This window comes from Diospyros lotus, chromosome 12 (assembly GCF_014633365.1).
Source record: "Diospyros lotus cultivar Yz01 chromosome 12, ASM1463336v1, whole genome shotgun sequence".
Classification (NCBI taxonomy): Eukaryota; Viridiplantae; Streptophyta; class Magnoliopsida; order Ericales; family Ebenaceae; genus Diospyros; species Diospyros lotus.
In genome coordinates, this window is record NC_068349.1 from 16,865,079 (window position 1) to 16,877,650 (window position 12,572).

The following is a 12,572-nucleotide window of genomic DNA, read 5'->3' on the forward strand; positions in this document are numbered from 1 at the left end:
ACAAATTGACGGAATGATCTAAGCCGTCCAATTTCCAAAAATCAAGTGCGAACAATATCGGCCCACGTTTCGATGTCAGCGTGCGACACGTGTACAATCCAAACATTAAGTGCGAACAATATCGGCCCACGTTTCGATGTCAGCTTGCGACACGTGTACAATCCGTTCGCGAATAGCCAGCGCGTTAGAGCTTTGAACTCTTCTCTCTCTCTCTCTCTCTCTCTCTCTCCATAAATATGCTCGCTCTCCGATTCTCGGCCGGTGCTCATTTCCAAAGAAGTCGTTGCGTCATTTAACAAAGCCTTCTTCTTCCCCGACCAATTTCCCTCTTAATTCTTCGTTTTCTTTGCTGTATTAGCCGTTGAAATTCGAGTTTTCTTGTGGCCGCCGTCTCTGTGTTTCTGGATATTTCGCTTCAATCAATGGCGAGCCAATCCGAGAATCCCCAATCCGTCCATGAGTTCACTGTCAAGGTTTGTTGCCCTTTAATCTTGATTTTACTCGGTCTTGATAGATTGATTGAATTTCGTTTTCTTTTTCAAATTCAAGGCGTCTTGCATTTGGATTCTAGTTCTCGTATACTGTTTTTGTTTTCTTTGTCTTAATTTGTATGTGCAAAGGTTTTTCACTTGGCAAATCAAGATCCTGTAACTAGCTTTTAGCGGCCAGGTTCGTAATTTTTTTGGCCTGGAGGACAACGAGAAAATGGAAGATATAAAATACTTTTATCTCTTTGCCTATGGGTCTGGGCTTTAGATTCTTGGGTTCTGATATTAGCCATGGACTGCCGATTCTGTGTTAGAGCTTTTTCTCCCTTTTTTTTCTACAAAAGATAAGAAATAAATGAAAAGTTCATACAACAGACCACGTATAGTGGTGTAAAGGCTGTGTATGTTATTTCTTCTTGGTGGGGGAAGAAAGTTTTGTTTCTGGAGTGGGTTGGCTTAGGTTAGCGTTTTATTTAGTTATTTATTTTTGTTGGTAGGGATGGGGTTTGAGATGCCAGTCAATAACTGGTTCCAGTTCATGCTTTGGCAATCCCCGGCGGATTTCTTGCTCAAAATCGTGTAACTTGCTTTCCTTTGTACTCAGGATGCTAAAGGAAATGATGTGGATCTTAGCACCTACAAAGGGAAGGTCCTGCTGATTGTGAACGTTGCATCACAGTGGTATGACTTATCGTCTCACTGGTTTTTCTACCTTTGAGGGACTTTGTTAAACATTAGTTTGATACTCCCTATGATCCCACTTTATTTGCATCTGCTATTAACTGCTTCAATCTAATTCGATCATTGATTTATGAGTGTCTTTAACCTAGAATACCTATATATATAAGAGGGAAAAGCTGTCTGAGTTCGACTTATCTGATGCAGTGGTTTGACCAATTCAAATTACACAGAGTTGACCAAATTGTATGAGAAGTACAAAGATCAAGGTTAGTTTTATACTAGTATTTATTGCCTTTTCAGCCATAACTTCCGAAAGAAGAAGAAGAAGAAGAATGTATGTCTATATGTGGCTATGCCCCTCAGTGGCTTAATCATTCTTTTGTCTGGTTGTAGGTCTGGAGATTCTGGCATTCCCTTGCAATCAGTTTGGCAGCCAGGAGCCAGGAAGTAATGAGCAGATCATGGAGTTTGCTTGTACTCGCTTCAAGGCTGAATATCCCATATTTGACAAGGTAGGTGTACGGTCTACCAATTGATGCACTTCTATTGAAGGAAACAGAGAATTTTGTAACTTGATGGATTGCTCTTCTTTTCCATACCAACTAACTTCTCTTGGAATTTCCTAGGTTTAGAGTTTAACTCATACTAGACTTGGATTATAGTATATTAAAATACTTAAACCCAGCAAGTATTAGATGGATTAGTTATTTAACACACCTATTAATCAACATTATTGAGTTATGTTGCATCTCATCTCTGTGGTTGAATTTTGAAAGACTTCCACTGAATACCAGGTTCTGTAGGTTACAAGGATTTGAGTAATGTAGTTGAATTTTGAAAGACTTCCACTGAATACTAGGTTTTGTAGATTACGAGGATTGAGTAAAATTGTTCAGTTCTGACCTCATCACGTTTTATTCTTATTGTTATCCACTTAATATTTTTAAAATGATGAATAATTTAGACTGTTTAATTATATAAATTCTGGGGAAACATGACATTGCGATTTATTATAATTCTGATTTTTCAGCTGCGAAATTATCACCTTGCTATTTTATTGGTGTAATATAGCAAAAGGCTAGTTATTTATTTGTCTTCAACATGGGATGAGACATTACATTATTTTACTCTGCATGAAGGTGCCCGAAATCTGATACATACATATATATATATGTATATATATGTATACATATAGGCATTATAAAGCATTCAAGCGTGCTATAGGAATTACATCATGTAAGAGAAATTATGTATGAGAGAATGGTGGGCAGGAAGAAAAGAAGCAGAAAAATAAGGAGTTGTCGGCTTTCTTGATCTCTTGATATTGGAAATTGTAACTGGACTAAAAACAATGATAAATCTTGATATTTAAAACAATGGTATTTATTTTGTTGGCCAGTGACAAAAAAGGAACAAAAGGAGTTAGAAAATGGTTTAAACATGTTGGCGAGTGAGAATCCATTGTAGCTGATTCCACCTACTGTAACTAAGGCTTGGTTTTGTTGTTAATGCTGGTATAAAATGGTTTAAAGCCATGAATTGGATGGATACTTGCATGCCTAGGCACAAACATATTAACGTATATGTTGATCTTGGTTTCTGTATATCTCAATAGAAATGCAGGAGGTAGGGCTTGGTTGGTACTCGTTTTTCTTGTCTTCTTTCTTTCAATACCCTCTAATAAACTGCAAGATTGATAACATGGTTTCTTCATTCTCCCTTTTAAGTGATTAGAATAGTTAACACACTAATCTCTATTTCATGTTCCAAATTAGGTAAATGTGAACGGTGATGGTGCTGCTCCATTATACAAGTTCCTAAAGTCGAGCAAGAGTGGATTTTTAGGTGACAGCATCAAGTGGAACTTCTCCAAGTTCCTGGTGGACAAAGATGGCAAAGTCGTTGATCGTTATGCTCCTACTACTGCACCGCTCAGCATCGAGGTAAAACCTTCTTGTGCCATAACACAGATTTAATCCTCATGATCGTCGTCCCAATTTCTGCAGCTAACAGAAACTTCTCATTTATTTTGTTTTGCTGCAGAAGGACATAAAGAAACTATTGGGAACTGCTTGAGTGCAGAACTCTACTTGCTTCGCAAAGATGTAGCAATAATGTGTGCTTTCTAAGTTTACAATATGAAAACATTCTTAATCATCTACTCTAGTATTTAGCCTTAATGAATGTAAACCTTGGACCGAAGTAATTATGCGTTTTGCAATAAGGGTCTTGGAGCTCGTATTTGTATGTTTTGGACCTACAGAATAATAGCGCCTATAAAACACACACAATGGTTAAAAGAGTCGTGCCTGTAATGCCTCTTGTTACGAGGCCAATCTTTGGGCTTCTTTCATGCTTTGTTCTTGACCAAGGACTTGGAATCGCAATCATCAAGCATTATTCATGTTTTAACAAATGCATGTACTAGTAAAATGAAATGAGTGCCCTTCCTAAAATATAACCCCGCAACAATGAAACTATGCCGCAACATGAACAAGCGAAATCTTTCAGGTTTCAACTTCAACATTTCTGGGCACGACCGTTCTTATAATGGCCATTACATTCTAAAGAAGCCTCACTGGCAGCTGTTCCTCGATACCAACGCCCTTCCAACTTGATGAAAGCAGAAAATTCCTATGACGGTTTCTAGTTTACTCAATCAAATTGTCACAAGTATGTCGGTTGAAACCATCCACTAGTACTAGTAAGACAGGCAAGGTGAAGTGATAAAGAGTTTGCCCAGATTTGATTGGCACAGTTAATTTACAACATTATATACAGCTCTGCCTGGCTTCTGGCTTCTGTCTCCTGTTGTCATCCACGAGTCAGATCAATCTCCCTCTCTGGGACTCTTGTATCACACCTCGAACCAGGCCAAACCCTGGCTGAAGAATTTCGAGTGAAATGGCTAGGAGTAACACTAGCTGGTGTACCCGATTCATCACCAGGCTGGACCACAGGATCCTGTGCATTGTCAGGGATGGCAGCCTCGGCTTTGTTCTTTGACTTGGGACCACCATACACGAAGCTACATAGTACCACCTGCAGCAAATAAAATGCATCATGCATCATATTGCAACCCAGATAATTCTAATCAATTTAGCCACGACATGAGGATTATGAATCAAGAAGATAACACCAAGCAAGGATAGTCGTTAATAAAAGGGTGTCCCAAAGCAGTAGGCCCCCTGCTTTTTTGCAGAGGCCGTTTCCATAACTCGATCCCTGACTTTTTGGTTATGATTACCATTGCTACTAAGGCTCATCCCTTCAATACAGAAACAAATAAAGAATTTACCTGAACCAGGCTCTGTGCTATAAGCATGCCACCAACTGCACCTCCAAAGATATGGCCATCAGGGGTGCAAAGCGAAATGCTTAAACCACCAGAACGATTATGAGGTCCACCACTTTCAGCAACCAAGTAAGAGCCTGATAAGCATAATATCTGGAAACGCCCCTATCAATGTTGAAAAAGAACCAATTAAGTCTGCCAAAAGAACAAAGAAGCAGCACTCTAAAGAGAAAGGAAGAAACAACAAATTTCTTAAATAATGTAACAGTAAATCGAAATCAATAAGGCAGTGAAAATTACATTCATCAACCACATACAGATCAACTATGGAAATGATCCCTTCTCTTCCACATAACATGGTTAACAAGCAAAAAATGAATCCTAACCGAACATCAGAATCATGAATAATTTCAGTCCAGTGATCTCCAGCCTTATCATTGCTCAAAACACCAATCAGATATTTCATTAAAATGCTAAAATCCTAAGATTATATTAGCATCTAGCATACACTCAACTGAGCATACTAGAAGTTGGCAGAAATGAAAGGATGGAAAGGATTGGTTTATATCAACTTCTGGGCATCTGCATCTCTAATTAATATATACTAGCATAGCAAAATTGACTGAGTAGCCCAGACTACTACGAATATATGCATTCTTCAAACACTCTGTTCAATAATTACAAAGACTTTAAGACCAAGATGCTCCTAGGACAACTACATATTGGATTACTAGCTCGCCAGTCATTTTTATTTATGGCCATATCTTTTGTAAGGCCCTTGCAATGTCACTTCAATTTAAATAACAAATTAACAATGAGTCAAACAGACCAGACATTAGTCAAAGATCAAAGACTCGTTCCACTAAACAATGCATTTCTGAACACTAAATTTTTTAGCATAACATAGTTCTTTATCATGGACATTCTCAAATCTATTAAAACAATTGCAACTCCAAATGGAGTGCAAATTGTGCCCAAAGCTATAACTTTAGACCTCAAAACATCAAGCCCACATGTTGATAGCATCCATCCAGAGATAACTTAAGAGTTATGTAGGTTAAAAAAAAATACAAAAATAGAATGCTCGGTATCTGTAATGAGAAGGCTGAGGCACAAAGACAAACTAACAGCAGCATGCATAAAATGAGAAGCCTCTTGCAAATTGCGGGTATAGAACAGCAAAACACCACTGCCAATCTGAGAGTTAAGTGCCCAACAGAGAAACCCAATACAGCGACAAGAATGAAAGGGCCATTTGTATTCTTTATCTAAAAAATAAATACTTAGCTATGAGCTATAGTATTCATCCCAAAAAAGAAAGCTATGAGCAATGGTTATGTAAGGCACAACAACGTCTCAAGCTTTAATCCCACTATGCGAAATAGCAGGCACCTTGTGCAAATTTAATAATTAATCAATTTATTCTTCACTGATTGTTACATTGATAATTGGTTGAATAATTAAAGAGTTTGCACAAGAAAAAAAAGTTGAAAAGAAATGAGAAATAATCCATTCAGAAGCTGTCACTAAGCAGGACATCATTTGCACAGTATTCTGAAGGCCAGAACTTGAAGTCTGACTGTGTTGTACTTTAGTTGGCGGCTTCCCAACCTAAAGCTGAAATATCAAAAGCTTTCAAATGCTATACTAAGCATAACCTTGAAATTTTCAATTAGACAAATATTCTGCCATAAAGCATGCAATATCTCACTCTACTGAATCCCAAACAAAATATCATCAATGAATTCACTTCATGATGTCAAGCAACAAATTTCTAAATGAAAGTAACATGAACCCTCTATTGCAAATCAAAAAAGGAGAAACATCAAAATCAAATAAGCAAATACTTTTCAATTTGATTTAAGGAGCATGGACACTTCATATTGGGGGTAGTACCCACTTCCAACATGTATTGGACTTGTCAGACACTTCCATCAAAGGCGTCAGACATGCCAATTGGCATGTTATAATTTTTTGTTTACTTTTAGTTTTAGACAGATCTAAGAAAAGACACGTCCATGAATTGAACTCAGAATGGACACTTCAAGGGACAATGTGGGTTTCTTCATAGAGTTTCTAGAACCTTCTGAGTAAAACCTACAACTACAACCAATTTTTGAGTAAAGAATAAAAAAAGCTAAATCTAATTACAACTGTAACAAAAATAGTTGCTCTTTTTTTGTATGTTAAGTGATGTTTATGTTGTCATTATTATAGATTTAAAGACATTTTTTATACTGGATTAATGGTATCTTTTATTTTTTTCATATACTATTGTAGATAGAATAGAATTGTATCAACATATTGGATCACTAACAATTTTTCGATATGTTTAGTGACTTTTGATTATTTTGTTAATAAAAACTATGAACAAAAATTTATTTCTTTTTCCTGTACTAGTATCTTTTTTTTTTTTTAGTTTGAAATTTCCATATCACGCGTCTGTTGCGTTCTGTACGCATTTGAACATCGATGGCATATTGATTTCATGCTTCTTGGGATTTGATTAATTGGAGCAATTGTGGTGCACATATGAAGAACCACAAAGCAAGAAACAGGAACAAGAAGTAGAAAATCTTCTCCTTTTTCCTTTTAAATTCAGACAAGATGCAGAATCAGAACTGAAACATTGTTCATCGGCAAGAACTGTTACACATGGTCCAATTGGTACTTAAGCTAAGATTCAAAAATGACATTTTGCTAATGCATTGCTATGTTTTATGGAGAAATATCCTGTTGTATATCATAGAATTCAAAATACTAAGTTAGAGAAGAAAAAGACGCCCCCTTTAGAAAAGTCCATTACCCAGAACACATGAAACCTATACAAGACTTACGATCATCAAAAAGAGAACTGAAATATCATATAGGATTCTTATGCACTTTAAACTGCTCAGGCACGGAGAACATAAATAGGAAAAGGTGACATGGTAAAGGAGTAACATAAAGTAGTTTCACAAAAAAAAAAAAAAAAAGGATTTCAAGTTTTCAACCTCATATGTCACTGTGCTGTCAGACGCTGCAGGTTGGTGCAGCGTGACTGCAGAAACCACACCATTTGCTGACAAGATGCATATAGCTCTTGCCCTCTGCTGTGAAAATGACAATATTTTTGCGGCAATGTCCTGCAGATCATGATGAGAGATTATGTTATCAATATCCACAAGAATTCAGGAATCAACACATAAATTAGTTTGTCCCTTACAATTATGACAAATACTTTATTGGGCATATAATTAATCTCCATCAAATAAATTAAACAGCCAGCAAAAAGTAATTGTATTACATGCAGATACTGATATTTATGGATCAAGCAACCGTTCCCTCCAACAAGCACAACCCCAAACACAAATACAATTCAAATCCCATCAACAACATCATCCTCCCTACCCTTCAATACCTGACTCTCCCAACAATCTTCTTTACCATTACAGCAGAAAAAACCTCCTTATTTGCAAACCATATTACCAAGTGCAAATCATACTAGTTGCATACAAGCTTCTAGCAAGTCTGACATTCCATCTCTGGCTAATAAAATGGGTTCTTTTCTATAAAAACCACCCTTTTTAAGAGAGAAAGAAGGAGAGACTCATTCAAAGAAAAAGTTCTGAATAGAAAGCATCGAATTAAGGCAGTTTGGCTAAAATCGAGAAATGCATCAGGGGTGTTATGTGATTGTAAAATCCCATTAAAACTGAAAGAAAAATTCTATAAGACAGCTATAAGATCAATCTTGTTATATGGCTCAAAATGTTGGGCAGTCAAATACCAGCACGAGCAAAAGACGAGCATAGCGGAGATGGGGATGCTAAAATGGATGTGCAGCCATTCAAGAAAAGATAAAATTAGAAATGAAATTATTCGTAATGAGGTAGGAGTAGTGCCAATTGAGGAGAAGATGAGAGAGGCTAGACTAAGATGTGGTCATGTGAGAATGAGACCAAGAGACGCTTCATGTGAGGAGAGTTGATGAAATAGAACAATTAGTCAAAAAAAGAGGTAGAGGCAGACCCAAGAAGACTTTGAGAGAGACATTAAAGTTTGATATTAAGTGTATGGGTCTAAATGAAAATATGACAAAAGACAAAAGACAAAAATACATGGAAGTCTAAAATTCATGTAGCCGACTCCACATAGTGGGATAAAGGCTGGATATGTTGTTATTGTTGTTGTTGTAGAATGCATACAACACCAACACCTGAAGCCCAAGGAAATAAAATTAGGAACTTGAAACCAGAACTTAGGCTCAGGTTTTAGTCCCATAAAATTCCTTACCAAATAAAATGATCGTGCTTAGAAATTGTTAGGCATGTAGCATACCTCTCCGTCTGCAACATTTAGGACATGCGGGGTAAAAGCCAATCCTGCTGAATTGTTCATCCATTCTCCTGGCAGAAAATGATTGACAATCTCAAAGAAATACCAGTTTAAATAAAGAATTAAAAAAATAGCTGTGTATATTGCATGTTAAATGGAAGAATAAACAGTACTATAATAAAAGCTACTGAACTCTGCTACAAAACTATGGATGTGTACATCAGCTTTCTTGTTCCTTAATCCAAAATCCTTTAATTGCCAACACCCAAATCAAACGCCGAGTTAGAAGTTTCACATTTGAAACAAAGTAAGCTGCATAATAACCCAAATGTCTTCAAGTTTACATTTGTCTTGTGAAATTAATAGAATCCTATCTTTGCAATATTTCTTAATCAGGACTTGCACGACAAGCCTTAAAACTAATTTGGACGGGGATATTCCAGTTAAAAAAATATTAACTGGTATGTCTAGGCCACCAGTATTTTAAGAAATTCAAGGAACGGATATAACACATTCATTCAACAAAAAGAATGAACCAAACAATATACCATGCCAATAATTATGTACACCGTTTAAACCATAATATGAAGTTTTTCCAAAAGAAAAGTTTACATAGCCTACCCAATGCTGGGCAGTGTTACATCTGCAATGTAAGTCCATTACAAGCCAACCCTTAAAGCAATGTAAAACATAATTACAAGCCAATTAATCCAGTTATGTTATATGAACTTTTCTAAACTTGTAAAGTCCCTCTGTTGGGCGGTTGACACTTTCATGTAGGTATGATATGGGATATGTCTCTTACATGACTAGTTGGATGTAAGTTCAACCTCAACGTCAACGTTAACATCATCATCTGCACCTTATCCTAACCAAGTTAGGGTTGGTGGGGCTGTGGTAGGACATTTATAATGTCAATAGACATATAAAAGTCACATTGACAATATACATGCATGCAAAAGAACAACATGGGCAAGATTTTCCGCCAAATTCACTCCTTGACACCACCCTCTAGTAACATCACAATATCAACATGGTAATGTAAAATCATTTCCTATGAAACATATTAAAATTCTCATTTTATAGATAGAAATTAGTATGCTACTATCATAATTTTGCATTAAATAGATAGACATAGTAATCAAGTATAAACGCATAAATCAACCTAGAATTTCGGCAAGCAAACTCACCAAGAGGAGCTAACTGTTGCTTCCACCCACTGCCAGGCGGCCGGCCTCTCGCCCGTTTGGCAGTCGGCGTGGCAGACTCTGACGGGGTGGCGGACCCTGATGGAGGCCCGGGAGGGGTTGAGGAGAGACCTAGAGACATGTTGGTCCCATCTGGACCATACTTCCTAGGCCTCCCTCTTTTCTTCTTTCCAGGCTCCCCTGTTGGGGCACCAGAAGGAATGTTGAAGCCATGAGGAACACTAGCGGGTGTGTTTTCCACTGGGAATGTTGGCACTGCAGAGCTGTCCCTCACATTGGACTGAAATGAAATGTTAGGGTTTGGTTGAGTCCTGAAACCAGGTGGAAGCGGGGCTGGGGCATGTAACCCAGATTGAGTTAGAGACCCAGAAACTGAGTCAGACCCACTAACCCCTCTGTGGAGGTAATAAGAAGAAGACCCAGATAATGCCATGCTTTTACTCAGTATATACCCACCTCAATGGTCCAAAAACCATCAAATTTCAATCCACAACGTACTCAATAAAACTGCAGAAGAACTGAGTACTAGAACTGAATCAGAAATTCAAAAAAAAAGAAAAGAAAAGGGAAATGACGAAACCGCCATAGGAGGCGCGGAAACTCAACAAGGGTTTTACAGGGGTTATTTTCTTCGAGAAATCAAAAAAATTTCTAATCAAGAAACAAAATTCAACCCAAAGGAGAGGGAAAATGAAAGAAGAAATCAATGTTAAAACCCTGAAACTTGAAGCGAAGTTATCACAAAGGAGAGTCTCACTCTAGAGAATGTACAAAAAAATCACCCTAAACCAGAGAGCTCACCAAGGCTACTGTTCATCAACAGTTAACCGTGGCTGAAGACCCGGAAAGTGTCACGGAAAAAGGGAAAGTAGAAACCCTAGAACGAAAAATTGAGACCAAGAGGTGTTGGGGAAGAAGGGGGAAGGTAAAGACAAAAGTGTAAACAAATAACCAAAAAAAAAAAAAAATTGAGCTTTTGAAATGAAGCAGGGAAGAAGGAAAGAAAGGACCCCTTTTTCTTTGTTTTAATATTTAATTTTGGAGTCAGGGCCTTCAGTTTCTGACTCTGGGGGAAAGTGACTGATTGCTACAACTATAGAGTAAAGGGTTCAGCGACTTTCGTAGTCACAGACAGTGCTTTTTCCCTAAAAGAAAAGGGCAAAAATGAAAACAAAATAGGGGGAGAGTCTATCAGTCGAGTCTGAGAGGCCACTTGGGGAGCATTGAGTGTCCTACATAAGTACTATCATGTCCTTATCCGAGTACAGTTTCATGGGACAGAGAGCTTTTGCCTCTTGAATTTATTATATTCTGTCAGTTGCTTTGCTGCCTCTTCTCTTCTTGAGGATTCTTGAAAGGCACTTATGCACTTCAAATTAAATCTGGATATAGTAATTTTAAAATTTTATTTCTTTTAATTTCGTTGCTGTGTTATATGGTTTATATGACTCAAATGAGGATAGTTATTTAGGGCTCGTTTTGGCTTAGATTAAATAATATAAATTTATTTTTAGGGGCGTTTGTTAACCAAGATAAGAATGAGAAAATGTTAGATATGAGAAACATTTCGAATGTTTGGTATTTTCAATGTGTTTGTTAACTTTTGACCATTTTCGAAAAAAGCCTCACGTGACCTCTTATTTCCCAATTTCAAGATAAATTTATCCGACCTCCCCCCTCGGATAAATTTATCTTGCTCTTTCAAGATAAGGCTGAATTATTTATCTATCCTTGTAAGATAATTAATGTCATTTAGTACATTTTAAAGATTTAAATTTATTAAAACATTTTATTTATTTAACTCTTATAATTAATACTAGTGAATCACACATGCGATGCATGGATATCGTAAAAAAAAAAAAATATTAAAGTGAAAGTTATATAATTTAATAATTACAATAAATAAAAATCATAATAAAAAAATAAATAAAATAATCGTATTACAATCATAAAAATACAACAAAAAAATTACAGATTGTGAAATATTTCCTTATATACATTTAAGGGTAGACGAACAATTAAAAGCACATAACTCTATACCGAAATTATGTAAAAAATAAACTTAAATTAACATGTAATACAATAAGTAATACGTAAAAAAATACAAAAATTACACAATAATAGGAAAAAAAAAAGAATAAACGATAACCAACATCTTTATTTTAAAATATGCATTCAAAGGTAGACGATTTTTTTTTAGATTTTCACATGTATTTGTCTCATATGTGTGTACAACAAGAACCCTCAAGGCCTAATTTTTCTTAGTTGCATTCACATCACCCACTTGACAGAATAGTGGTACTATGTTACACCAGAAGATCAAACTGGATAAAAAAATACGGTTAGATTTACTAAATAAAAGTAAAGAAGAATCGAGAAAGGAGAAGAGAAAAAATAGAAGGGTCAAACGGGAATGTAGAGGAAGAAGAGAGAGAGATATTTGCTTTTTTTTTATTAATTTTTCTTCTTTCAAATTCTCTTATTTCTCTCAATTTATCAAATCACATGCCACCATTAAGTTTCTTTTTTTTTTTTCGCTTTGCCACATAATTCGAATCTTACTCACTTAACATAATTTTCAAA

At 36.3% G+C, this 12,572-nt stretch overlaps 2 protein-coding genes across 2 annotated transcripts; one reads left to right on the forward strand and one right to left on the reverse strand.

Annotated features, from left to right (window-relative positions):
• The first annotated feature begins 220 nt into the window (after positions 1 to 220).
• LOC127813847 (probable phospholipid hydroperoxide glutathione peroxidase) lies at positions 221 to 3,471 on the forward strand. The gene is made up of 6 exons (XM_052354939.1): positions 221 to 473; positions 1,093 to 1,169; positions 1,374 to 1,435; positions 1,563 to 1,681; positions 2,945 to 3,112; positions 3,213 to 3,471. Exons 1-6 carry the CDS (start codon positions 423 to 425, stop codon positions 3,243 to 3,245), a joined length of 510 nt encoding a protein of 169 aa, XP_052210899.1. The 5' UTR covers positions 221 to 422; the 3' UTR covers positions 3,246 to 3,471.
• A 507-nt stretch (positions 3,472 to 3,978) lies between these two features.
• LOC127813845 (AT-hook motif nuclear-localized protein 5-like) lies at positions 3,979 to 11,027 on the reverse strand. The gene is made up of 5 exons (XM_052354935.1): positions 9,972 to 11,027; positions 8,785 to 8,852; positions 7,458 to 7,589; positions 4,468 to 4,629; positions 3,979 to 4,211 (listed from the first exon to the last, which is right to left on the reverse strand). The coding sequence occupies exons 1-5, from the start codon at positions 10,420 to 10,422 to the stop codon at positions 3,984 to 3,986; spliced, it is 1,041 nt and encodes a 346-aa protein (XP_052210895.1). The 5' UTR covers positions 10,423 to 11,027; the 3' UTR covers positions 3,979 to 3,983.
• Positions 11,028 to 12,572: the final 1,545 nt, after the last annotated feature.